The sequence below is a fragment of the Coccomyxa subellipsoidea genome (genome assembly GCF_000258705.1).
Source record: "Coccomyxa subellipsoidea C-169, whole genome shotgun sequence".
Taxonomy (NCBI): domain Eukaryota; kingdom Viridiplantae; phylum Chlorophyta; class Trebouxiophyceae; family Coccomyxaceae; genus Coccomyxa; species Coccomyxa subellipsoidea.
In genome coordinates, this window is record NW_005178040.1 from 1,164,855 (window position 1) to 1,190,669 (window position 25,815).

A 25,815-nucleotide genomic window follows, 5' to 3' on the forward strand; every position below is an offset into this window, starting at 1 on the left:
ACAGGGGTGCCGGCAAGAGCGACCCTGCACGGAGATCACATATTTCAGCGCAGTCAAAATTTCAATTTTCCCTGCTCGAGCTTCACAAACACCGGACAAAGTCGAGATATATGCATCGCCTGCCGAAGTGGTCGCTGGACAGTACGCTATTGAGCTCACCTCTGTGAGGCAGCGTTCTGCATGACGACGGCGTTCATGGCTGCTGGCGGGATTTAACAGGTTGATGGACGCAGCTACACCCGTCACAGCACCACAGTGGATTGCAATCAGCGGGCAAGTCGTCTGGAGGATCTCAGTCGATAAGGTCAGATTAGGATATCACGTGAGTGGCAGCCCACAATTATGTAGGGCACCGTTCAAACTATACCCATGCCAGATATACGTTCCCCTTTGTCGTCCCATCGCTCCAAAGATCAAACGATCTCCGTTTTGATTGTGAAGGATGATCTTTCCACTGGAAATAACAATCATTATGCGAAGCGGGTGTGGTCAAGCACGTGCAAAATTGCCAATTGAAGATCTGAAAATTGCAGTGCACACTGGCAGTATACAACTTGTATCATTGAACATAAGACTCTGAGTCCCGGGCCGAGCTTGAGTCGGAGTTATGATCACTGATGTGTGGCACTGATAGCTTGCATGAATACAAAAAACACAATGCCATATTGACTGCTAATCAGCACAACAACCTCTGTTTTCACCATATTTGGCTGCGCAGTATGCTGAGATGCATTCCACTTGCCCAGATACAGTTCTTACGGAGGATCCTCTCAGTTCAATGGCGGCACTGCTTGGTAGTCTCACCTGTCGCTCTCTGCATCTGCGCTCAACAGCATAACTTGACATGCGCGCTTTCACAGCACAGGCATCACTTGCTCAATAACTTGGGGTCCAGAGGGTGCAGCCACCACCGCTGTGACCCCCGCTCGCACGATAAGCCCATGTGCAACCACACCAGGAATCTCCTCAATGGCTGCAGCAATCTCCCTGTACCCCACATCTGCCTTGCCATCCAGCCGCAGAGTCTCATCTGCACCCACAAAATCCCTCAGATCTCTGAGCATCGTGAGGGGAGTGCCAATGCAGGGGGACAACAAACGCAGGGGTGCAGGTCAAAAGAGAATTGCTTGCAAAGACGGTTGCCCACCAAATCGAATCTCCAGGATGTGCTCGCCATCGTTGCTGAGGTAGGGCCGGTCCCCACCCCTAGGATTTGCTGTGCCCTTTGATGGCCGCCTCCTGCGCTCGCAACATGTGAGTATTTCAGCTTAGCTCAGCTTTTCTGGGCCCACATCAGGGGAGCTTGCACAATGTCATGCTGCACCAATGTTCAGTATTGAGGAAAGAGTGGGGACTGCTCACCAGATCTCCGCATCCCCCAGGAACCTGTCATCTATCTCCTCGGCTGTGTCTTCCCAGTCATCTGCCCTAATGAAGACTGGGATATCGCCAGCAAGCCTGTCAACTACCTGCATGCAGAGTACAGGGGCACATGTCAGTGATGAGCATCAAGGACTCTCCAATTCTCATGAGCTCTGATCAGCTCCAATAGAGAACTAGAGACACTCACCAACAAGAGCAGGCTTCCACTCCTATAGATTTGGCTTCCACTCTCACGTTCTGAGTCCCAAAGATGGCCAAGGATCAGTGATTCATCCCAAGAGCTGCAAGCAATTTGAGAATGGCAATCACCTTGTCAGGGTGGTCGATCAGAGCAATCAAGTGGTCTGAAGCATCTAAGAGCTCTCGCATGCGCGGGATGGGCGGCTGCACCGGCGCTGTGCCCTCAGGATTCCTTCCAAATATGCAGGCCAGATTGCTCCTATCAAGCTCATCCACCTCGCTCACCATGAGGTCCACCTGGATCAAATATATCTTCTGGGCGTGCAATGGCAGCAAATGCATATTGACAGGTTCTCCATGCAGAAGCAAATATAATTCCTTTCTCCTATGTTCTGGCGCTCGCTCTGCCTTGATGTCTGCACACCTCCTTTCTCTAACTCGCATGGAGAACAGGATCGATTTGTTACCTTGTTGTGCTGCGTAAGGTCCGAGAGGGGCAAGCCATGTATTGCTGCTTCTACTGCTGCGGTGTCTGTGGCCGGTATGCATCGGATGGCCTGCACACCGAGGGCATGATGATTCTTACTGAACATCCATAAATCAATCTATGACGAATGCAATGCCGATCAGAGCCCCACCCTCAGGTTGCCATGCTCCCGTTCAGCTGCAAGACATTCCATCACTGAAGCCGCAAGCGTCCCACTGCCGAGACCCAAGACGCTGCTTTCTTTTATGTGTTGCTTGATCACGAGCTCTGCCGCCGCCCTGCGTGAAAAGGATGTGTTCATTTGCACTGCACTGCGCTCTACATCGAGGCAGAGAGCCTACGATCGAATATATAAGATGACCCATTATAATACACTACCTGATACTTCTTGAAGCAGCGTCATCTTCAGAAGAACATTTCACAATTCTTTTTCTCTCTCGTGTCCTTTGGATCCTCAGGGGAACGCATTGACATTTTGATGATCTGCTATGAGCTACCGGCGATCGAAAAGGAACAATGTTCCGTACTTCAGAATGTAACATGGTGTTCAATTTGTACCCAAGACCTGATAATAACCCGAGTCAACAAACGTTTGCTGGCACATGCATGTGCAGTCCGAAATCCTACCGTGCGACCCTGCCCACAAAAGACCAAGGCAGGCAACGAGTCATTCAAATCGTGTGATATTTGCACAAGCCCTAGTAAGAGTATCCTTTGCGGTCCAGAAGTTCTGGACCAGAACATCTTCACCTGTCTCAGATCAAAACCCTTGGAATATACGGGCCCGGGGTCGACAGGGTTCGGACTAGCTCTTCGTCAGCGTCACAAGCACTGGTCAGTGACTGCCAGGACGTATATGCACGGGGTTCCAGATTGAATAGCGTGAAACGAGTGAAAGGGGTTGCATCGTGCCGGGCAGGTCAGCGATCGTGTGAGGTGCCTGGACAACTGAACTCAAGAAAGCTTGGCCGGAACACTGAGTGAATCAAGTCGACTAAAAGAAAAAAATTTCTATCTTGCATCTTCGTGGCGTACATATATCAGCTTAGTTTGCTCCAACCATCTGGTGTAGAAAGACTGGCTGGCTGCCGTTGCAGCTTGCATAGCATAGCTCTAGCGACCAGCAGGGGCATCGCCTGCCCAGAAACAACTGCAATCTGGCGTCGATCAGCATTGCAGAATAATCATAGCAGTCGCTAGTCAACATAAATATGGAGATGGATTGAATTAGAGTGCATCTTAGTATCGGAGCGCCGTTATGCAGCCTCCACGAGGATCCCGGATCGCTTTCACCTTTGTGAGTCTCAATCACGTGCCAAATGGAATTCTGTCAACTAATGTACTTGTAGTATCAGATTGGCCACTTCTTTGCTTTAGGTCGTCACGCGGCCGCCTGTAGCCTCATCCAGAATTCAACCCTATAGCACTGATGGGAGCCCACCACTTGCCATTCAAGGTCCTATCCGCCTGCAGGTGCTTCTTGCGATCACGCTAGAAGGACGGCCTGCGCAGTCGTTGCTCGTGCTGGCAAGTGCCAGGGATAGCAGCCCTGCGCAAAAGAGGCCTGAACTGGTGGTCATCCCAGCAGGCACTGGAAAAGGTGAGCTGCAGAGTTTCAGTACCTCCCGAGCAGCAGAGCACCTTTCTGATATTCTTTCTGGGCACAGATTTTCACAGATGCCCATGGAGCACAGCAATCTCTGGGGCGACTTTTGATCCCGGCCTCACTTTTCCGCAGAGTGCTTGACGGAGGTTGGAGCGTACTATGGGAGTGACTTCCCGCCAACAGAGCACACCAACACCAGCAGCGCGGAAGAGTGCTGCCGCCAGTGCCAGGCCTCGCCACAGTGCAACATGTGGAATTGGTGCGCCTCAGATTACTCACAATTCAAAAGCCTTTTGGAGGAATCCAATCCATGCATGCAACACCCCAGAGTCCAGCATCAGCAAAGGTTGGGAGATGACCTTTCAGGCATCCATGTTCTTTAATCTATATGTATGTGAGGAGAGACCGGATCGGTTGCCATGAGTCCTCGTCCAACGCACTGATGTGGGGTGGATCGGGGTATTGATAAGTTTGGCGGGTAGCGAAGGAAGGCCTGCAAGGTAGCTACCTTGTTGGTTGAGCAAGCCCCTGAGGAGCAGTGGCACAGCATGATCATGATGTTGCCACGAAGTGCAACTCGCTTGAAAGATAGATACTGCGTGTTGGGCAGGTGTGGGGCGGCGGAGGGCTGTCTGTACCCCAGCAACCTGGCGGACGCGGATGGCAAGTTCGGTGTCTCCTTCCGCACTTGTGCCTTCAAGGCGCAGCCCATCACAGTGTCAGGCACCACTGCTCTGCCGCCAGAGACCACTCGCACCGGTGACATGGCCGCATGGACGTCCGGTGCGGGGCCGCCCACACCACCCAGCCTGCAATGCATGCACAGCATTCGGACAGTCAGTATTTCATGACAACCTGACAGCCACATTACCTTTATTGGATTGTGCGGAGACATTGACTAGGCTCCTGCCGGCTGAGGCACTTGCCACCGTTGCAGATACTGAGAACAGTGCCTGCCCTGCCGCTCAGCCCAACATCATGAAGCTCATGCAACAGTGTCCCCAGTGGAGCATACCGTGCTTCATCAGGATAGACTGCAGTCCCAAGCTGAAGCTTGATGTCTGCCTACAGGCATCCCACTGGCGACAAAGCTGCTGAAGCCGGCGGCGGGCTATGATCTCTACAAGGGGGTGCAGATGCCCTACGGGTCAGGCTCTGCTGATTTTGCATGCGCAAAGTCTGACACGTCCAAGAATGTGTGCGAGCTGCCCGGCGATGTCACGGTGAGTCACAGCCATCACGGCTGCCGCTTTATATAAGAGGTCAGCAAAATATGTTTGGGTGTGTTGTCCAACCATTACATCTTTGCATCCCTTTTAAAGGGTAATTCCTGGTCATGCAATGCAAAGCACTGGCTTTATGATTGTCGGAGCGATCATGACAAGATTATCATTGTGCATGGAAGGATGGGATAGCTGAGGCTCAATGACCCAGCAGTGCCTGCTCTGTGTGGCCATGTCTGACCTCAGTGCTGCAGAAAAACCTCAGGTCTGATTTCATATGTTTCTGCTGCAGGCGGCAGCGGAGGCGTGCGACGCGAGCGAGAAGTGCAAGGGGTTCCAGTTGTGTTTCCGGTCGACGGCGCAATCCAGCGTCTCGTCCGCGCGCATCCGCCTGAAAGGCGCCATCGCTGGGCCCCTCAACCTCACCACCGCCATGTTCAACCCCTACTGCAGGTGCTCCCCTTCCCCTTTCTTCCCGCACCCCTATTTCCTTATTCACCTCGTGCCATGGGTCGACCGGAGGGTCCTACATGTAACCTTCTCTTCATATATAGTCCCCCCTGAAATGACCTTCCCTGCACTGAAAACAATTCACTGGGCGATAAGGACCCAAATTTCACCTGCTATGACATGGTTGCCTTGCTGGCTCAAGCTTGCACAGCAATCCTCTGGCCTGCGAGAGCGCTGGCTGGAGATTGCATAGATTGATCGGCTGTGCATGCGCGCAGCATATACGTGAGCGAGGACCCAGAGCGCTCCTCTGCCAACACTTCAGCCGCGGCCGTCAGCGTTCCAACAGCCGCGCGCCGTGCGCTGCTGCAAGCAGGTGCACAACCTATACCCCTCCAGTGCCTCTCTCCTCACCCCCACAGCCTTTCACCATGCACACCCCTGCAGCACCCGTTCAGGAGTAATTGAGGAGATGCAATGCTGTGGCTGTCGCTGAACACTGCGGCATTCTGTCAACAGGTGGGACATCTGCGAGCGCTGCAGCGCCGGCACAGGCAGTTCTGGGTTCCTTTGACCCGTTGGTGGGCCGCGCGGCCGTCAATGCGAGCGCGACGCCGGTGACGGCTCCGGCCGGCGGCGGAGCCGTGCGGCGGTCGGGGCGGCCCGGCAAGCAGGCCCCCGCGCCTGAGATGCTGCGGCCAGCCGTCCCCACTGAGGCGCCAGGTGCGTACCTTGCTTTCTGGCCATCTGTCAACTGCAAGTCAGTGATATTTGCACAAGACCATCTCCCTGCAAAGTAGTTGTGGTGGGATGCTGCAAATGCCAGCCGCGTCTGCCTGGCTATTTACTGTGGACATGCTAACATACTCACTAGTCACACCTATCATGAGTTGCTGGCATATGGCAGCAGCTTCGTTGTCTCTGGCAAGGATGAGCTTTTGGGGTGCAGGGTCGAGCGCGGAGCTGGATGCTCTGCTAGGCGCTGGTGCCAGCAACAGCTCTGTCAATGTGACGGCTGCGCCGAGCAGGCCCAAAGCTACCGCGCAGGAAACACCCAAGGGCTTTGACAAATTCACTTCCGACTACATGGGCTCCTCTGGCACCTCGCAGGTGTGCTAGAAACCCAAGAGTCATGTTCTTCTCACCCCTTCTGAAGCATCTGTAAGTGCAGTTCTTGCAGCTCTTGAGTACACTTTCCAAGCCCGCCGGCCGACTGCTACTTGCTTTCTCCAGTCTCACGGCAATCCTTTATCTCTGTGGGGCATGGAGTCAGTAAATTTTTGTTCTGAGGCTGCCAGCGAAGTGCTACTTGCTTGAAGCTCAAAGCGCTGTCTATGGGTGGGACAGGTGACAAGGAACTCTGAGAACTATGCAAGTGGCGGCACGGCGGGGGCCAACCCATCTGTGAGGGCTGGCGTGGGCAGCACTTCCCAGGACGATGTCGTCACCCCTGCAGACGGAGTGTCAGACATCGGCGCGCCCCGCGCATCGCCCTCGAGCGCAGGTGAGGCCACCTGGTATTGAAATTTGAAAATTGAAAATTCCGGCCACTTCTTATGAGAGTTGCTGGAGTGGCACTGGACCCATCTCCTTCATGCAGAGCGGAAGTTTTGTGTCTGTTGGCCTTTTACTGTCAATTTGTGCACTGCTATGCGTTGCGGTGCCTGCTACGGATGGGGACCTGCATTCGGCGCCAGATCGTGCCCTTCACTGGGGAGCCATATGCCAGGCACCCTGCACTGTCTTCTGCGCCTATCTCCCTGCTGATTCAATGCACACAGGCATAGCCTGCCTTATGCAGAACACAGGCCGCAGAACCAATTTTCCACTGGAAGCAGCGAGATGGACATGCATGCAAGGGCGCACATGACACCCATAAATGGTCGTAAGACAATAGTCTCTGAGCTGTTTTTATGCTGCTCGTTGCAGGAGAGGGGTATAACCGGACGATCAAGGGCGCGGCGGTGCTGGCTCCTCTGGAGTACAAGTCCCCCATGGAGATTTACCCGGGTGCCATCTTCCGCTACCGGCCCTGCATGGCCGGCGCGGCTCCGGTGGCATACCTTCGCGCAGACCTCATGGCTGTTCCCTCCACCCGCCGTGACAACGCCAGCGCCTACGCCATCCACAGCTGGATGCGGGTGCGCGCCTCATGCTCATACAGTCCTGTTTTTCCTCCCTTTTCTACGTGTGTCCAAGTGTCTGTAAGGCCCCTGTTTCCCGACCCAGGCCTGCATTGTATGTAAGGTGTCCTTCTGTGAAGCAGGTCAAGCTGGTGCATCAGGGTCCAATGGTGTAGACAATGGTTTTTGCTGGCGCTGTTCCCCTGGCAGTTTCATAGGGACTCCTTGCCCCAGCTATGATGGCGCAGGGGATTGTTTAGATTGCGCAAAAATAGCCATGCACAAAGGAAGCACCCTCTGCCGATTGAGGCCTGCAGAGATCTGAGACTTGGTCACCTATTCACGAGGTCCTTCTCTGCGGCATTTGAGGCAAATGCAGAAGACAGGGGCTGAGGGGTTGGACTGCGAGTGCAGGTGCCGTTCCAGAACAACGCTACGTGCAACCGCACGTGCGTGTACAAGCTGGTGGACAACGCGTACTTCAATCTGGAGGACAGCTACATCGCGCGCGCGCGGCCGGCCTACGTCACCACCGAGGAAGCCTATGCCAAGGTGCGGCCGAGGCATGCGCACAGTGACACACTTCTCCTATGTGTCTTAAGCGGGCCAGGAACTTTTCCATGAGTTTTTCAAGCCTCTTTACAGGCCCGATCAGCGCAGGGATGACATTGCTGATGGTGTACGCTGGGTAGACCGGCGGCCTCAGCCATGTCACTCCCGCGCCAGATGGCTGTAGAAAGACTGAGAAAGCTCATGGAGAAGCCCATGAGCACATATAGGCCCTTCAGCTTGCTTTGTACTTTGCAATTTAGTAGCGCAATCGAGGCTTCCTGTTTCACACCACTATGTGAGATCCACTTATTCAGCCTCAGCATGGTCCTAAACCAGGGCTGGTCTTAACTGCCACATCTCGCGAAAGCACAGAAGTCAAGGCCTGCAACGTTGTGCTGCAGGAGCCGATCGCGGACCTGAGCAAGGCAGCGAATGGGTCGGTGCTGGCGGCGCCGCTGGTGTACATCCCGGCCAACGAGGTGGCCAACACAACAACGGAGCGAGGGCTGCGGTTCCAGATCCTGCGCTCCAACAGCACATCGTACATCAACGAGCTCGTGCGCATGTACTACTACACCTCCCAGATCGCCCTCGGCAACAAAGGCTGCTCCGCCGGGTGAGAGGACCTGCCGCAGCATGCATGCATGCTCATAATGCAGAGGATAATGTATGTTGTCTCCATGCAAAGATCTTCCCACCTTCCTCTGCAATGTCTGAGAGTCCTGTGAGCTGAGATGGCAGCGAGCAGTGATGCAACATGGAAGGACTGAAAGAGGCAGCCACATTTGCCGCCAGGCACTCAGCTGCCTGCTTGAAGCTGACCCTGATTCAATCGCAGGATCCGACAATGTACCCAGAACTGTCTGACTCAAGGGACACCCAGACTTGTTGAACAACATCAGGAATTAAATGAGGATAGTGTCATGTTTCATATGCGATGTCATGTCTGGTCTCCCCATGCTTGCTGGTGGAGCGTGCCTTTGCACCAACACATGAGCCTGTCGTGAATGTGCACTCAATTGCCGGCGACAGATGAAAAGTTGGTGGCGGTCGTGCGTGTGCAGTGTCTGACATCACCCACAGATGATGTCATTTTTCATGTGTGATGTCATGTGCGGTGTGCGCAGGTTCCCGGGCCTGCGGTTGGCGCTTGATTACGTGCAGGCGGCGCTGCAGGCACAGGTGGCGCTAGCTACGGGGCAGGATTACGGATCCTTCGCGACGCTCAACGGCGTTCCCTTGGGGCTCCAATTCATCACCGCCCAAGACGTCACCGCCGGCGCGCGCCGCGGCTACGGCCAGTCCTGCCTCGCAGAGCCCAACGCCCTCTATGATGTGCGCACATCCTACCTTCGTTATCCATGCAGTCTCCGTTGTTTTAGGCTGCAGGGCTGTTTTAAATTGTCACCAATTTGTGGGAAGAACTGTGGGAAGCAAGGCACTCCCTCCTTCTCCACTCAGAAATTCGATTGTTGCTTGGCGGCAAGCAATTCCTCGTAGCCGACGACCTTCTGCAAATCATGTGGAACAGCACAGTAATTGCACACAGGCGTTAGCTGCAGGGTCTTGACAAGAATTGTGCACAGAAGCTCCTTCTTGCCAACAGTGAATGCCTGCCCTCAGGGCTTGCAAGTTGACGAATTTCATCATGCTTGCGTGCCCTGAAAAATCTTTTGACAAGTACAGGGTACGGTGTTGGTGGCGGGCGATGACAATCTTGCTACCTCAGCGGAGGACTGCTGCCGATCCTGCTGGGCTCTGGGCGGCCGCCCCGGGCCGGCCGGCCGTGCCGCTTACGGCGGCAACTCCACCGTAAACGGGACTTACGGCAGCGATGCCGCGGCGGCTGTGGCGGCTGCCAGCGGCTACGTGTCGAATGCGCCTGTCGCCGCGCCGGAGGGCCCCTCGTGCAATGTGTGGAGCTACTGCGCGTCCCCGCTTGGCTGCAAGACGGCCAACGACCCCAACTTGTACCAGCAGGTGGGCGCTTCACTCCCAACCAGCAATCTCCAGTCCTCTAAACTGGTAGAGTGACAAAGTGTGTATAGAGAAGGGCCATATGCAGACAAAAGTATTGAAGTAAAACAAACTTTATGCTCCCGCCCGCTTCAAGATCCCACCCAGCCACCATTATCAAGTGCCTTTCAAACTGGATCAGAGCCATTCTCTTGCATAATGCTGAGGTTGGCTACCAAGCAGTGGTGTCTTCCCAGCACTTTGCACTGTTCCTTTGTTAACTATTTGCTGAGAGCGACAGTGTGCACGTGCAGGGCTTCTGCGAGCTCAAGTACTCGGGTGACGTGGCGCAGCACCGCCCGGTGGACGCAACTCGCGCCGCGTCCGGCTTTGTCTCAGGCCGCACCACCGCCGTGCTCCCTGTTGACATGATCAGCCTCTTCGCAGCAGGCTCCATCTAGAAGAGGAGGAAAAAAGTATCACTCCTTGAAGGAGTCTTAAGCCTCCTGCCATATCAGGCTTGTGTCAGCTGTGCGCAGCGAATGCAGAAGAGGAAATGCTGTTGGGTACCCAACATGCGCATGGGCAAGAGCACATAATGGCTGAGCAAGGGAGATGTCTGAGCTTGAGCTAAGAGCGAGCCTCCCATGCAGCCCGCTTGATTTGGCTTGTTTCAATGCGCTGATGAGTCATTGCCCTCTGCCGGTGTGGCACGGGCGTTGACAAGCACCGCCCATCACCGTTGTTGTCAAGGATGCATTATGTCAGGCCAAGATGTGCTGCATGGCATGATGGCCACTCGCTTGAGCAGGGGAAGCTTCTTGGATCCGACAGGAAAGTCTGAATCAACAGTTGCTTTGACAGTCCCTTCTGCTGGAGGGGACAGACATGGGCTGTGTTGGGAGCATTCGTTGCTTCAGCCGCGCTTGACCAAAAGATGTGTATGACAGGTAAATTATTCAATGTCTTCTCATTTCATTCTAATGCAGTGACACTGTTGCTGCAAAAACAAATGCTGCGGAATTTTTTATGCCAGATGGGGCCTGTGCCTCTCTGGTGTCCAATTTGGAACAAGGCTGGGGCCGTTCAAGAACTGTTCTATATACTCGCACATTTTCGGCAACGCCAGTTTTAGACCGAGACCGAGATTGTTGATGAAGGTTCTCTTGTGTTGTCAAGGTGACTGCACTTCCTTAAGCCACGTAAAAGGCTGAGTTGAACAAGACACAAGCTACTGTTATTGTGAAGTAAGTACAACTTTATGGATTGCCACATGTACCTCCCTTTTTGCTTGCAAGGTTAGGGCAACTTTTTCAAGGGTAGCGAAGAAAGCAAGATTGCAACTTGACGTCATTCCATTACAGTGCTTCCTCATGTTTTGAGCTCCAAGAAGTCTGTCTGCTCTGGCATAGCTTGTATTTATGCTCAAGATGATCCAATATGGTCAAATCGTATTCGTCATATTATATATACTATACTTTTTTTCCCTGCCATTCTTGCTTCCCGTTGAATAAATCAATGCAGTGTGAATCTCGGTTGACCTTCTGTCTAAGCTGTTTTGTATGGCAAGCAATGAGACTTGTTGAGTCATGAAGATGCACAGCATGCGGCTCCAACCTTATGTAAATTTGTTGATTTTTGTGCATGCACGGAGCTGATCATTAATGGAATATTCATGGAACTTGTTGTTCATACACATGCATGTTATCTAGGTCTCAATCCCTGCCAAACATTCTTTGATAATGATCTGCATTACAGGCCGTACTATTCTGCAGCTATGTTTAAACGTTTCCTTGCTGTCATTTCAGGTGCTCTTCTCTTGATACTCTAAACTGCAATCTCACGAAAGTCTTCTCGAAACAGGCGTAAGCTTATAATTTCTGATTAGGGTCAGCTTGCTAGGACAAAGCTCGTTCCCAGACGATTATCTCCCACCAGACTTATCCCGAGGCTCAGTCAACACAGGAATTTGCTGGTCCATGGAAACACAACTTACCCGCCAGGTGCGGCAAAAAATGTCAGTGACTCTCAGCCACCAGGCTATCTCACCGCTATCACGAGGGGGAGTGAAAGCTCTCAACCTGAATGCTGACACTAGCAATCCTGACGAGGCCGGCACATGAGCAGCTGGCACAGCACGCACATGCCGCGCAGCATCCTTCACGCTGGCACGATCCCTCATTCTTGCTGGCTGACGCACAGCAAGATTATATGATGCTGAGGCGCCAAGGGGCTGATCGGTGCTCAACATATTCAGCGCGTGCAGTGCTCAGAAGGGGCCGCTGAGGCCTACTTGCAGAAGCTCTCGAGGTAATCGACCTCCTTGGGGGAGCCGATGAAGAGGGGCACGCGCTGGTGCACAGCCTCTGGGCACACCTCCAGCACACGCTGAACGCCCGTTGACCCCTTGCCGCCAGCCTGCACATGTGCCCAAATCTCTTAGTAATGCTGCAGACGAAAATCACAATCACGGAATCCAGTCAGTACCACAATTTGAATCCTTTCAATTTACACTGCGAGGCAGCCCTTCCTCCTTCCTTTTGGGGCTCCCTCTGATTTGATGTCAGCATACCATTATCTGTAATTTAGTTTGATCGTCCCCTGTTTCCTTGAGGCCTTGTCCTCAATTGGATGCTGCACGACATGAGGCATATATGGAACTGGTCGGTCCAGCTCCCATCAAACTGGAAATGGACTTCCAAGGTTCTCTCCAACTGGATTTGGAGGGTCCAGAGATGTGGACTCAGCGTTGTTGCCAAAGCACAGGACTGGCTGCTCCACTGCTAGCCGCTGCAGTACCTCTCTTGAGTAATGTCACGCCATGGCCATAAATCACCCCCTAAACCCACTGTACAAAGACTGGTCGAGGCACGCAACAGGCCACCCAGGGGCACAAAATAATGCGGATTACATGGTGAAGTACCACCTGAGAGGATTTCAATGAGCAGCCCTGACGGGGTTGAAGAGGGATATGAATCAGGGCGGGGAAAATGGAAAGGGGCGCGCACCTGCTCCATGATGAGGGACATGGGCGCGCACTCGTAGAGCAGGCGCAGCTTGCCGGTCTTGTTCTTGCTGTCCCCTGGGTACCCGTAGATGCCTCCATACAGCAGCGTCCGGTGGAAGTCACCCACCAGCGACCCAATGTACCTGAATAAGCCATGATTCTTTGCTCAGCCATGAACCCTTAAAAAGCCATGATGGCTTGCACGAAAAATTGCAGTGAAAAGCCATTCCAGATGTATGATCAGATCTGAACACGTACACATCCCTATTATCCTGAAGCAGGGCCCCTTCTCTGGCCCAGCAGTGGCCATTTTTAGAACTACATTGCATCCTTAAAAGCATGGAGATGATGCCCTTCCAAAGGGAGGAGTATGAAGAGCTCTTCGCAGTGCAGTGTGCAGAGCTGCATGGGCAGGATTGGGAGGTTCAAGCAAAGCCAGGCCATGCAGAACGCATGCTTCTGCAAGTCTTTCCACTGATCTGGTTGTTTGGGTGCGGAGAGAAAGGGGAGCACACCTGGCTGAGTAGGGCTGGCCATGGAAGTTGGAGCCGTCCTTGAGGGAGTTGATGTAGTCCTTGAGGCCCTGGTCCCACGCGCAGTAGTTGCCCTCGTTGAACGCGTAGATCTTGCCGCTCTCAGGCACCTGCGCGCCACAGCCACACAGCGCCACATCAGCTGCAGCTGTGGCTCCTAGAGGAAACCCCATGCGCATGCAGGACCCTCATCTGGCCACCCTCAATGCACCCGACAAACCAACGTGAAGCTTGGTGGATGAGCTGCGGGATCTCCAATCACCACAGAAACAAGGCGTCGACATCACATGTAAACTCTTCAAATACAATTCAAAGTCCAGGAATGACCCGTATAATTGCTTGTCCTCTGTGTTTCTTTGTCTGCCCTCCAATGCTGCAACATGCATGGCAGCTCAAGGCCCAGCAGCTGCAGCGATGCTTCACATCCACGAGAGGTGCCCTGCTATCTGCCACAGCGCCAAGGCGCCTAATCCCTCCAAACCGCACTCTGGCCACAGGGCCGCACCTTCATGTTGGGGTGGGACAGCACGAACTCGCCCACGATGCTGTCGTAGGTGAAGCCGTATACGCCGGTGCCGACGGTGAGCACAAAGACGGTGGAGGAGGAGTAGAGGCAGTAGCCGGCGGCCAGGAGGGAGGAGCCAGGCTGGCAGACATTGAGGATGCAGTTCTCCAACATCTTCTCCGGGTTGTCCATGTCGCCGATGGAGCACTCCTCGCTGGGCGCGTAGATGCCAAAGATGGAGCCCGTGGAGATGCCCGCGTCGATGTTGGAAGAGCCGTCCAGCGGGTCAAACACCACCACGTAGTTGCCTGCCCACACGCACTACCACATCGATGCACTAAATCCTGATAAAGATCTGCTCAGCAATTTGCACCTGATCAGCACCTGGTACGTAGGGGAAGTTCTGTGCAGCACAGAATCTCTGGGTACCATCGACAGCCCCCTCCCCCGCTTCCTGGCACACAAATTCATCCCCAGGATCCAATGGCTCATCTCTTTGCACCAAGATCATGCAGGGCTTGCAGTCTTGAGAAGGTTTGAGAGGCAGAAGGATCAGGTTCATGGCGTAGAATGGGTTCCCGCTGATATAGGCTTTAACGGCAAGTGAAAAACAGCAGCCAGGGCGCCTACCAGAGTAGGTCTCCTCCACAGACACGGGCAGGTCCTCCTCCTCAGAGGCGATGACGCCGGTGCGGCCACTCGCGCGCAGCGCATTGCAGAACACCTCGTTACTGATGACGTCCAGCTTCTTCTGGTCCTCGCCCTGGGCACAACAACACAGACCGCCCCCATCAGCCATCTACGCCAGTAAACTGATCACAAGCAGAATAGCTGTCAATGGCACACTGTGGGATTCAGTTTGCCATCATACACGTGCATACGTGGTCACTGATGGATGTACTGGCATGCCAGGGCAGGGGTGATAGAGTTTGTCTGGGAGAATTGGTGCATGGCTGACCTGGATGTTGGCAGCGCCAGCCAGGCCCGTGAGGTTTGAGATGCCTGCCCGGGTGACCAGGGAAGCGATCTGCTTGCAAGCGGTGGCAATGGAACTCAGCACGGTGGCCAGCTCTCCGTCCAATGTGCCGTTCATCTCCTCCTGTGCGCAGCACTCCCATGATGTTGGAGTCGTGTGGGCTTGTAACAACACCTTTCCCCAACGGTTGGAGCATACTAGAGGATACGTGGCATCCAGGATAATGGACCAGTGGTCACCTTCAACAGCCATGTCGTCAAGGTGTAGAGCTCGTATTGGCTCTTTGGGGGAGCTGATGCAGCTGCCTTCTCCACAATCGCTACAGCCTGTGCAGCAGTTGAGTACTCTTGGGGAAGTGGCAGCGCTAGGAAATGCGTGTCACGATTCTACAATATAAAGATATTTTTCACGATTACAGGCTGTGATGGCAATATGAAGGGGGCTATACTTCGGGCACACCCTTCAAATGGACTGGCTGACTGACCTGGACTTTGAGACCCCTTGAAGCCCGCTTCTCGACCACATCCCTGGCGCTTCTGAAAGGTGATCGAGATGCCTGCATGCAAGATCATTGTAATTGTCGTGCTTGCCGGGTTAGCTTTTCGTTGCCATGGATTGCAACTCAAGGTATCTTGCAAACCAAAATCGTGTCGGGGTGTCCGTGCTATACTAAACAACATGTCAACACTTAGAATACTACTATTTCACAACATGCACCAAATGCATCCAAGGCGCGCTCGCAGGACTTACTTGGCCTTGAACAGGTCTTCCGAACAGGGCCTGCACGACGTTCTGCTGCCTGCCTGACGTGCAGAGGGAGCCCGAAGACATCATAGTTCCTGTCTGGGCTGCCATGCTGCCGTCTTTTTTTGTGTTCGAAGGTACGCTGGATGCAAGCAGTGCGGGCCTCACAGAGCTGTCGGATAGCTTGAGGGCTGCACTCCAGATGCCACATCCACCCCCGTCAGATGCAATCTTTCCCTGCAACCCTACATGCCAGGCCGAATCCGCGCGAGTTTAAACTGAAATTTCCCTCCCCATTAGTTTAGAGTCCCCTGCTCATTCGTCGTCAAATGCCTGGTTGCACGCTCCTTCAGTAACTGACTTGTATCAAGTCATTTAATAACAGTCGTCACTCATCTGTTTACATCTGGGAGCATTACTATTGCCTCTGTGTGAAGACGAAGGACCTGCAAAAGATGGCATTTCTGCGGGAATGAGAATATAAGGCAACGCTTTGGAACCAATTGGATGTGCCAACTTGCAGATAGATGAATGTTTGATGTTAATTTGAGGATATTGACGTGCTCACGAACATGGTGTAGATCAACCAAGGCTTCATCATCAAGCTGTACAACATGAGAAGAAGGCCCGGGATCCAGGGCCTGCAGCGTACCGTTCAGGCCAGGGTACGAAGACCATTCGCAAACTATTAATACAATGTGTCTTGTCCGGGACACTTCGCTTCAAGTCTGGGGATCAAGTCTGATGTTACTGACAAAGCAGATGCCGAGCACACATGGGTTGCATTTAATGCAGGATCAGTACAAGGAACTAGGAAAGAATGTTGCAGAAACAAAATTGGAGCAGATGCGGGCACAGATGGCATCCTTCAAGGAGCATCTGGAGGAGTTTGCATTGAAGCATAGGTGAGCCTCACACCGCATCACCCAAAGCTACACCTCTTGAGCAGCAACGAAACAAAGGGCTTGCCACTGCATGCAGGGACGACATCAGGAAAGACCCTGTCTTCAGGGCACAGTTTCACGCCATGTGCGCCAACATTGGGGTTGACCCTCTCGCCTCCAACAAGGGAGTCTGGGCGCAAGTACTGGGCTTCGGAGACTTCTACTATGAGCTCGGCGTGCAGATTGTGGAGGCCTGCCTGGCCTCAAGATCACTCAACGGTGGCCTCATGGACATGCAGTCCCTCATGCGATATGTGGCAGTAAGTCCCAACCACCATGCACATCCCCATGTCCAAGCAGCTCCCGATAGCTCGTCTTTCTGCACATTGAATTTGTGCATGTCCAGCGTGCGTATGTTGCCATCAAGGGATCCTCTCTGACCATAATTGGCACCAGTGTGAGGTCGCACAAAACATGTTGGCCACATCATTGTGATGACAGCATCTTCTGGTGGTCATGAGGGCACATATTGCAGCGCTCAAGGTATGCACCAGGAGTGAGCAGTGCCCTGTCCCTTGCAGAGGCGGCGGGGCTCCAAGGCGGACCCAGTGACAGAGGACGACGTGCTGCGGGCCATCGACAAGCTGCAGGTGCTGGGCGGTGGCTTTGGCGTGGTCAAGGTGGGAGATCGGCGGCTGGTGCGCTCGGTGCCCGGCGAACTCAACACCGACAAGAACCAGGCGTTGCTGCTCGCGCAGGGGCGCGGCCACATCACCAAGCGCCAGCTCACTGAGGTGACTCATCGCCGCTCACACAGCGCCTGCCTATGCCTGCTCATTCCTCTCCAATAAATCGTGGGGACAAGCTTGCACTGCTTGCACACCCGAGTGCAGCCGATTTAGATTATCTGTAAACCAACAGGAAAAATTTAGAAGATCCTCACTAACTCATTGCCTTGTACAAGTCTTGCTGGATCAAAGATGGTTTGACGAGTGGTTTGGGATCCCAGATGTTGTGTGTGAGCGTGTGGCGGACGGTTTGCTGCAGGCCTACAAGTGGGAGGAGGCCAGAGTGGTGGAGACGCTCTGGAGCCTGCTGAAGGAGGGCATTGCCATGGCGGATGACCAGGGCCCGGATGGCCAGCGGCTGTACTGGTTCCCATGCCTGGAATCATCCGGCAGTGTGCAGATTGACATGCCTGGCTGACAAAGCAACTCAGCGCCGACAATTTAAAAGTGTACATTACAGAATTTTTGTTGACCATTTTCTCCTGGGCAGTGAGTCTCGCCACACAGTGCTGCACCAGTATTGACAAGGACGCAGTGTATAACATATGATCTTATTGATGAGATTTGGATGTGCATGGCAGGATGTGTCCAGATTGGTCTGCGCCATTGAGTGCACTAACAAAGACTCATCTTACAATTTGCTGCTTGGCAGGAAACAGAATAACAATTGTGTAGAGATGTCAAAAGCAACAGCACTGACAGTGCTTTTAGCATCCAGAGAAAAGTCGCATGAGAAGCCCCGCACAACAAACATGCAGAAGACTTTGATATACATGTATGTTTGGAGTGGTGACTCAAACAAGGCTGTTGATACAAAAGCACGAAAAGTAACGCATTTTTGTGCCGATATTTGTAAGCATACATGGGTCACCTATAGGTTCAACTCGTGATCTAATGCACATTCTTTTCTACACCTGTTGCAAGTTGCAACTTACAACATCTTCTCTGAATGCAGTTGGTCCATACTATTGCCCCTTCGCGCCTGATGTGTCCCATGTTGGGACTCCCATCGGCCGAAAACATCGGTTGCAGCAGTCCTCCAGAGCAACTGGAGCTCTACTTGCTGCGTTTGCGGATGGTGACGCGCAGAATGCCGTCGACTGACTCAGCATACAGGCTGTCAAGCACGCCGTTGGCCTGCACCCACGCACAAGCTGTCAGACTGCGCACCACCCACCTGAAATAATGGTAGCTCCTGCACAGCTCTTCTGAAGATGTGGCAATGCTCCAAATCAAGTGCTCTGCAGGTAAACACGCTATACTAACATGAGAGCCCTGTGTGCTCTGCAGCGGGGCTGCAGCAGAAGGAGGTGGGGCATGACGAGAGGATACAGGTTGAGGGTGGCAGGAGGAAGCTGACCGGAAGCTTCCAGGTGGCGGAGAAGAAGCCGTGGTCCAGCTCGCGCCGCAGTACGAGGCCGGCCCCCGTCAGGCGACCGCGCGGCCGACGCGCACCCATGGCAGCGCCGTTGCGCGTGCCCGACACCGTCAGAAACGGGCCCCACAGCTCCACCCGCAGGTCATCTGCGCACAGGCAGAGCCAAATCAGCATCCCCCAGAAAGCTACCCTCCTTCCTCTCTGAGCTGCCCTTTCTCGGCTTGTGTCTGCACTTGTGGTGACACCCGCAAGTACGCTATAAGATGACTGGCGACATAGGGATGCAATTCTGTTCCCAGATGATAGTATGATGCACCTTTGCGGATGCCTGGCAGTGCAACCTCCAGCTGGTAGTGGCTGTCTGTCTCAATGGCGTCCACCTGCACCAATGGCACCATCAGCGCTCACCTCATGGCCTCTATTATTCATGGCACTTGCGCTGAAATGTGGCAGGAAACTGAGAATAAGTGCAAGATTTGAGAAGCTGCAGCGGACCTTGGGAGCCCAGCCAGCGGTGAGGCGAGGCTGGAAGAAGCGGGAGCTTGTGAGCCTTGGCACCCTGGTGGGCGCCTGAATAGCCCTGGCAGGCTTGGGGCCAGCAGGCTGCTTGCTGATAGCAGGTGCAGACTCGTCCAGTGCTGGGCGCGCGAATGCTGGTGGGTCAGGGATTTGCTGGAAGCGGTTCAATCCCTTGCCCAGAACTACCTTGCCCAGAGTTCGCTCTGCAATGTCCAGAGCGGTCTTGTCCCTCTGCACCTCGTAGGCCTGCAGGTCACAAAGCACCTGTATTTAAGCGCTAGGAAGGTGGTAGGGTTGGGGCAAAAGTGCTTATATATTCGTGGACACTGCACATGCTTGGCAAGTTGTAGAGGCATCTCGTCATGATCTTCAGGGAAGAGTGTGGTGCGGTGTGTCTGTTGAAAATAAAATCAGGAATTGAAATGAGGAGATTCCTACCTCAGGCGTTCCTACACGAGCGTACTTGAGATCTCCAAACGCGCAAGGCCTAGCATAACGTAGTGCCAGGTTTGCTGCACAGTCCTGAGACAATAAAGGCACCAGTCAATGAAAGGATACATCCATTCTAAAGTAATTGCATGCTGAATACGGTGATGTACCTTTTGATCAAGAGAGGTTGTCCTGGCATGGTGAATGCATCAGGGTCGGCAGCTGCAGATGGCAGCAATGCAAACCGGGGGGTCCAGGGGCAGAAGAGGTGGAGCTGGTGGGGGGACCCGGAGCAGCTGCCAGCCAGGAAGCAGAAGAACAGGCGCCAGTTCTTGCGAGAGGAAGAAGAGCCAGCGCTGCGCGCTGAAGATTTTGTGGTTGCCATTGCCACCCATAAGGCCCGGGAGCCAATTCTGGCTGCAGGCAGGCCTTCCAGACAGGTGCATTTGCGCTCTTTTTCGTGCCAAATCCCTGTCATCAGTTCAAGTGCAGCGATGGCATGACCCATAGGTGGCATGCAAGGGACATTTTTTTTTCACTGCAGATGCAATCGTGCCTGCTTGAAGGTGTGAGTGGGTTTTGACAGCAGTGATTATTCATTGCAGGGAGCACAGACATTTTATGCGACCAACCATGAGGGGCCCCGGGCAAATGACTCCGTTACCTTTGGTGAGAATTGGGGCTACTACCCGGATGCTGAGCCCCTGCGCTCCTTCTTTGCTGGGGACCCCCGGGCCGCCATCGTCCCCTTCCTGGCCTACAAGTGTGCACACCTTCAAAAAAATTCCATACCATGTATTATTCTTATCATTGGGCTGTTTTCCCCTTCTCTTGTAGCTCAAGTTAGCTCACTGCTCAGTGCTCGGAGTGCTCAGCTGGGAGCAGCATAGAGTTGTCATGAAAGCTGGCAATTAGGGATATTTGCACATAGGGCGCTTGCTTGATCATTTGCAACCTTTTGTTGGTCATCAATCTGTAATATGATTTGAACCAGCCTCTCTTTCTGCAGCTCAAATTGGTTTTGGGCAGGCCATATTCTGGCGCCCCACTTTTAGCGAGCATCACCCAAGTATTTGCGCGGATGTCCTGCGTTGCCAGGGGTCATGAGGTTGGTGTTGTGGGAGACAGGGATCTGAACGACACCTTCAAGTGGCTCTTCTACGGCGATGACGACACTGTCTTCTTTTTGGAGGGCGCCATGAATGTTGTCAAAGACTTGGATCCCAACATGCCCTACTTCCTCACAGGTCTGCCCTTGCACCACCATATAGCACTCTTCCGGAAATGGCATCCTAACAAATTTGCTTGAAAAACAAGTTTGTTCGAATTTTACAGCTTTGGATGGAGGCAAATTTTCCTGGCAGCGAGATTTTCCCGCTGTCATTCTCGAAGCACTGAATGTTTTGTATGTGCAAAATCATATGGGTTTCATGCGTCAGCAGCAACTTATGAGAGGGGCAAGGGTATGATTTATTGTATGTGGTGAGTTGCAGACAACATGTGGTTCTCGAGAGAGATGGGCAAGGGCTCGTACCACCCCCACCAGGGCGCTCCCCAATGCACACCATGCGGGTAAGCGTGACAAATCCATACCTAAGCACCTGCAAAATCATTACATCATTACTATGGCAGACCCTCAAGACACTGCAGCCCAAGTAATCAGCCTCACTTTGACGCATACTATTTATACAGTGGCCCCGGCTGGCGGGGGGCGGTCCAAGTACAGAGCACCGTGCCCACGGTTGATTGGGTCTTGCTGAGATCTGGCGAGTCTAACAAGGGGTAGGATGTTGGCTGCCTTCACATGCCGCTTGTCTGCATACACACCTTGCCTCTGGCAGGAACAGTTTGTAATGATAATATAAAGTGTCTCCCATTGTTGTAGGTACTCAAAGGACACTTCTGGGCTGCCCTATTCTCTGCCGCCGGGCTGCCCATGCCGAGTGGAAGAGCTGTGCCGCGCTGACAATTCAGGCGTCCTCAACAAGCCGCCCAAGGCCTGTGGCGTGCCCAGGTGAGCCACAAACCTACTGCTAATTAAAAAGAACTTCAGGGCATCATAACAGAGATCTTCTGATGATTTGTGTCTTCAGCACAGCCCCAAATGCAAGTGAACGCTGCGAAGACTGCGCACTTATGCGTGTTACTATTACCCGGCTTTCCAGTCTATGCCTCTTTAATAATCCGTAAAGACTGCGCAGCATTGGATTCTGTGCAGCCTTTTAGTTGCAAGCAGGGCTCTGCTAGGAGAGCCTTTTCAGCTCCTAACACGGGGCACTCAAGAGAGATAATGATGAACGCATTTGTCATTTTCGAAGGAAAATTTCAATGTGTGCAGGGTGCCTGCGCGCACGTATTCCATGCACGGGGGAGCGGGAGCGCTCATCAGCGTGGGCTTGCTGAGGAGCGTGTCATATGACCACATGCACCGCTGTGTGCATGGTGCGTACTCGTCCGGCGGCGATGCCTTCATCACAGAGTGCCTGTGGGAGGTGCGTAATTTCTTCTTGCCTTCCTTTCAAGCTCCGCTGACAGTCTTTGCTTGACTCGATCTCCAAAAGCTGTGAGTTTATCAATGATCCCTGGTCCATACAAGCAGGCACAAAGTCAATACGTACGAAGACCTGCCTGTATGGACTGGGAAGGCTGGTGAATTCGAAGCCTTCTGAGATCATCAGGTCGAGCTTGCTGGACAAAATTAGCGGTCAAATGCTACTGTGCATTCAAGCAGGGCATTGCGGTGATTTGGTGCGGTGATCTCTGGATTTCTGAGAGTCTATAATAGAGAGGCCTTGAACTGGCAGTTTGAAAGTTGTATTCGTGTCTTCATTGCAGGCTGGGTATGGGATGACTAATCCAGACCCGCTGTGGCACCCCCGCAACCTCAGCATGTTTGACCCCTGCCCGGCCGGGCCGCACCCGGACGATGACATCCTGCCCAAGGCTGCCCACACTCTGGGCAACCTCCTTTCCGCAGCCGCCCGCACCTGCCACGGCCTCTGCAAGGTGCTTTTTGTACCCTCTTATTTCAAAGCACACTTTCTTCCGCAAAGGGTTTAGGATATGTGGCAGCCTTTTCTTGCAGCTTGTCTGCGGACGCACCGTGCCTCAGTTAAAATATCATCTAACAAGATTGTCAGATTGCACACAACCTACATGTTTTCCTGGCACGTGCCTCCAAAATTAGAGACAAGGAGAGAAAAAGAAAACAAGGCTGTGCATGTGTTCGCAGCTGGAGGTAGAGCACACGGTAGCGCTGCACCTGCGCTCGCGCAGAGTGGGATCCGACGAGGCGGTCTACCAGGTCACAGACCTCTTCTCCACCCTGCTCGCGCGGCTGGCACACCGAGAGGTTCACATCGATCTGCAGCTGCGCGCTGGCCACCGGCATGCTGCCATAGAGGCGCACATTGACACCGCTGTGTCTGTGCTGCGTGCCACCTCGTTGGCAAGCCTGGTACTGCACTTCATTCCTTCTTTCTCCTCCCGAAATGAATTCTTTTCTGCAAATTATGGAAGTGTTTGTGGTGTTCTAGAAGTCTGGACCCTTCCAAAACCGGCCCTGTACCAGAGCCTGAGCGCAAGCATCAGAGTGCCCAAGGCATAAGATATAGCATGCGCGGAATCCTTCATGTCAGTGCTTGCAATGCCTGTCAAGTATGCAGCATTTGTTGAAGTTCGTTGGGGAGAATGCTGTTTGCGTATCGCCACAGGGTGACATAGAGGGTGAGTCTCCAGAGCTGCGAGCCATGTTGAGCAGCGCGGGCACCGGTGCGGCCAGAGTTGTGGCGCGAAAGCTGCTGGACACAGTGGTCAGGGAAGCCCGGGACTGGGAGCTCGAGCTGGAGGCACGCAAGAGACAGGCAGAAGGCCCTGCACCTCAGACGGCTTTAAATGAGAAGGATGCTGGCTGCCACGAGGCGGCACATCTATGCAATAAGCCTGACAGGCCCACATGGAGATGAGAGTGTCACAGAATACTCTAGCATCATGATAATGTTGGTGGCTGGGTCACCCCTGCATGCCTGGTGCTGCGTAGCCTGCTCGTATATGTGAGCCGTGACTTTTAAAGTCATGCCATGACTTCTGTGGTGCGCCATGACTCTAAAAGTCATGCTATGACTTCTGTCTCTCGGACATGCATGGCAGGGCGTGCCACAGCTTGACACGTGGCTGCTTGGGGAGTTCACCCCTGCTGAGCTCTGCGCTCAGGAGTTTAGGACCAGCTTTTGTGGTTGCAACAGAGAGGGTGGATGGTCATGGGTGAATCGGTGGACAGAAGAGTTCCCTGCCGCTTCAAGCAAAGATCACCAACCCATCAAGAGCGGCCCTGTTTTGTGCTAGCAGACAGCGCAGCAAATAAGATCATTGTCATTGCTACTGAGGACAATTAAGATCGTGCGCGTGCCCATGTCTCAGCGATTGCGAGTCTGTTTATATTTTGTTGGGCCGCCAAGTGCACATTTGCGCGGCGCCTGCTTGGGAACAAAACAGCCTGCCGGTATGCTCTCTGGGTTATCCCCCCGAGGAGAAATGCCTAGCTTAGATAGTATGTCTAGATCCTGCCTGTGGGAAGAAGCCGGGGGAGTAAAGTGAAAAAGAACTACGTACTCGGAGACTCGAACCAGTGATTATCGACTCGAGAGGGGATTGGCCTACGATCGTATCCGCTCTCCCTTCCTCGCCTCGCTGCATTGTATTCGCCACCCTAGCACCAAGTTTAGATCCTGGCTGTATACATGGTGTTGCATCAAGGGGAGAAGAATAGTTCAGTGAAATAGTGTAGAGTTAATGTAGGTTCTACTAACCTTGGATGCATCAGATATCTATCCATGCCGAATGCATGGAATCAGTTTCTGCAAATTTCGTACTGGGTTCACATCCATATTCCTAGACGAGACTATATGCCCAAGTCCAGAATTTGGCCAACATGCCATTGCCAAGATGGGCGGCATGGTCATCAATATGAACGGGCGTGTAGCATGCATGGACGAGGGCTTGCCTCTCCACCGGGCCGGCCATGGCCTCATTGCTGCCAGAGCGCAAGGCCCGCATACGCCATGGGGACAAAGTGCGGCATGTCGGCCCCGCATGTCGGCGGGTGGGACCGGCTCCTCCTAGCCTTTGCAGCTCCGGCAATTCGCCGGTGGCAGTTGCAGAGACGGGCGAGGCGCCAGCAGCCGAGGACAGCTGGAGATCGTGTTTGCTTGAATTGCTCATGGAGACGCCCAGGCCCTTTGTGTCGTCTATTGGCTTTCTGTGCAGCTTATCCGTTGACGTATCCTTGGGATGCATGAAGAACTTTGATGTGGAAGTTGCCCAGCAGCTACCCGGCTTGGGCAGCTCTTTGGGCATCCTCAGATTTACATCTCATCTCTGCTCAACAGCATCTACCCACTTCTGTCAGGGCTTGGAAACAAGACACGGACAATAAATCCGTATGAAGGCCTCAAGTGGCTTTTCAGGAATTATGGGAGGTCCTTAAAAGCAAAGATGTTTGAGGGAACCAGCTTGGACGATCTGAAGAATTTGTGGCTGGGCACAGAGGAAGAGAATCCGGAGATAAGATGGATCTATATTATAATATGTATTGGTAAGTTTGATTGCGTCGGAGTCTGTTTCGCTCGATCCTGTTTATTTCAAGCTGCAAGTGCATGTGCTCAAGGCGCGCCTCGGACGAGCTTCCGTGCTCGTGTTCTGACAAAGCTACATTACAAAACAAACAATTCCTAATTTAATCTCCAGGACTGGTCCTGTTGGCTGGCCTGATGAGCGGACTGACGCTGGGACTCATGTCAATGGACAGCATCGATTTGGAGGTACAGTGGCTCCTCATAAAGGCATCCTCATAGAATCGTATTCTAGCCATCAAATGCTCACACGAGGGATTTTTTAAATTGTGGAAACCCCTTTGTTTTCGAGAAGAAGCCATCAGCGCAGAGCCGATCCTGACCACAGACCACAGACCTGTATTTACTGTTTTGATCAGCCAGACTTTGTTTGAAAATGTGCTGGAAGACCTCACGAGCTCATTCTCCTTGCTGGCAGGTGCTCATACGCAGCGGAACACCCACGGAGCAGAAATATGCCAA

The 25,815-nt window shown here is 53.3% G+C and overlaps 6 protein-coding genes across 6 annotated transcripts; 2 read left to right on the forward strand and 4 right to left on the reverse strand.

The window, feature by feature from the left end:
* Positions 1-854: 854 nt before the first annotated feature.
* COCSUDRAFT_60863 (hypothetical protein) lies at positions 855-1,851 on the reverse strand (the record flags this gene model as incomplete). The annotated part of the gene is made up of 4 exons (XM_005650339.1): positions 855-1,030; positions 1,148-1,239; positions 1,363-1,469; positions 1,693-1,851. The coding sequence occupies 4 exons, from the start codon at positions 1,849-1,851 to the stop codon at positions 855-857; spliced, it is 534 nt and encodes a 177-aa protein (XP_005650396.1).
* Positions 1,852-2,925: 1,074 nt separating this feature from the next.
* On the reverse strand, positions 2,926-4,357 carry COCSUDRAFT_32400 (hypothetical protein). The gene is made up of 4 exons (XM_005650340.1): positions 4,267-4,357; positions 3,789-3,915; positions 3,524-3,650; positions 2,926-3,347 (listed from the first exon to the last, which is right to left on the reverse strand). The coding sequence occupies exons 3-4, from the start codon at positions 3,628-3,630 to the stop codon at positions 3,290-3,292; spliced, it is 165 nt and encodes a 54-aa protein (XP_005650397.1). The 5' UTR covers positions 3,631-3,650; positions 3,789-3,915; positions 4,267-4,357; the 3' UTR covers positions 2,926-3,289.
* Positions 4,358-11,698: 7,341 nt separating this feature from the next.
* On the reverse strand, positions 11,699-15,869 carry COCSUDRAFT_27479 (fructose-1,6-bisphosphatase). The gene is made up of 9 exons (XM_005650341.1): positions 15,732-15,869; positions 15,466-15,537; positions 15,221-15,307; positions 14,964-15,104; positions 14,636-14,768; positions 14,006-14,313; positions 13,483-13,610; positions 12,969-13,110; positions 11,699-12,378 (listed from the first exon to the last, which is right to left on the reverse strand). Exons 1-9 carry the CDS (start codon positions 15,834-15,836, stop codon positions 12,250-12,252), a joined length of 1,245 nt encoding a protein of 414 aa, XP_005650398.1. The 5' UTR covers positions 15,837-15,869; the 3' UTR covers positions 11,699-12,249.
* A 470-nt stretch (positions 15,870-16,339) lies between these two features.
* Positions 16,340-17,815, forward strand: COCSUDRAFT_12907 (EAP30-domain-containing protein; the record flags this gene model as incomplete). Its single annotated transcript, XM_005650342.1, has 5 exons — positions 16,340-16,390; positions 16,521-16,630; positions 16,707-16,929; positions 17,191-17,403; positions 17,657-17,815. 5 exons carry the CDS (start codon positions 16,340-16,342, stop codon positions 17,813-17,815), a joined length of 756 nt encoding a protein of 251 aa, XP_005650399.1.
* A 199-nt stretch (positions 17,816-18,014) lies between these two features.
* Positions 18,015-19,650, reverse strand: COCSUDRAFT_46408 (hypothetical protein; the record flags this gene model as incomplete). The annotated part of the gene is made up of 5 exons (XM_005650343.1): positions 18,015-18,534; positions 18,758-18,921; positions 19,092-19,155; positions 19,271-19,540; positions 19,627-19,650. The coding sequence occupies 5 exons, from the start codon at positions 19,648-19,650 to the stop codon at positions 18,454-18,456; spliced, it is 603 nt and encodes a 200-aa protein (XP_005650400.1). The 3' UTR covers positions 18,015-18,453.
* Positions 19,651-19,920: 270 nt separating this feature from the next.
* COCSUDRAFT_46409 (hypothetical protein) lies at positions 19,921-24,334 on the forward strand (the record flags this gene model as incomplete). Its single annotated transcript, XM_005650344.1, has 9 exons — positions 19,921-20,163; positions 20,329-20,486; positions 20,852-20,970; positions 21,217-21,295; positions 21,609-21,737; positions 22,062-22,215; positions 22,559-22,729; positions 22,956-23,180; positions 23,437-24,334. The coding sequence occupies 9 exons, from the start codon at positions 19,921-19,923 to the stop codon at positions 23,686-23,688; spliced, it is 1,530 nt and encodes a 509-aa protein (XP_005650401.1). The 3' UTR covers positions 23,689-24,334.
* Positions 24,335-25,815: the final 1,481 nt, after the last annotated feature.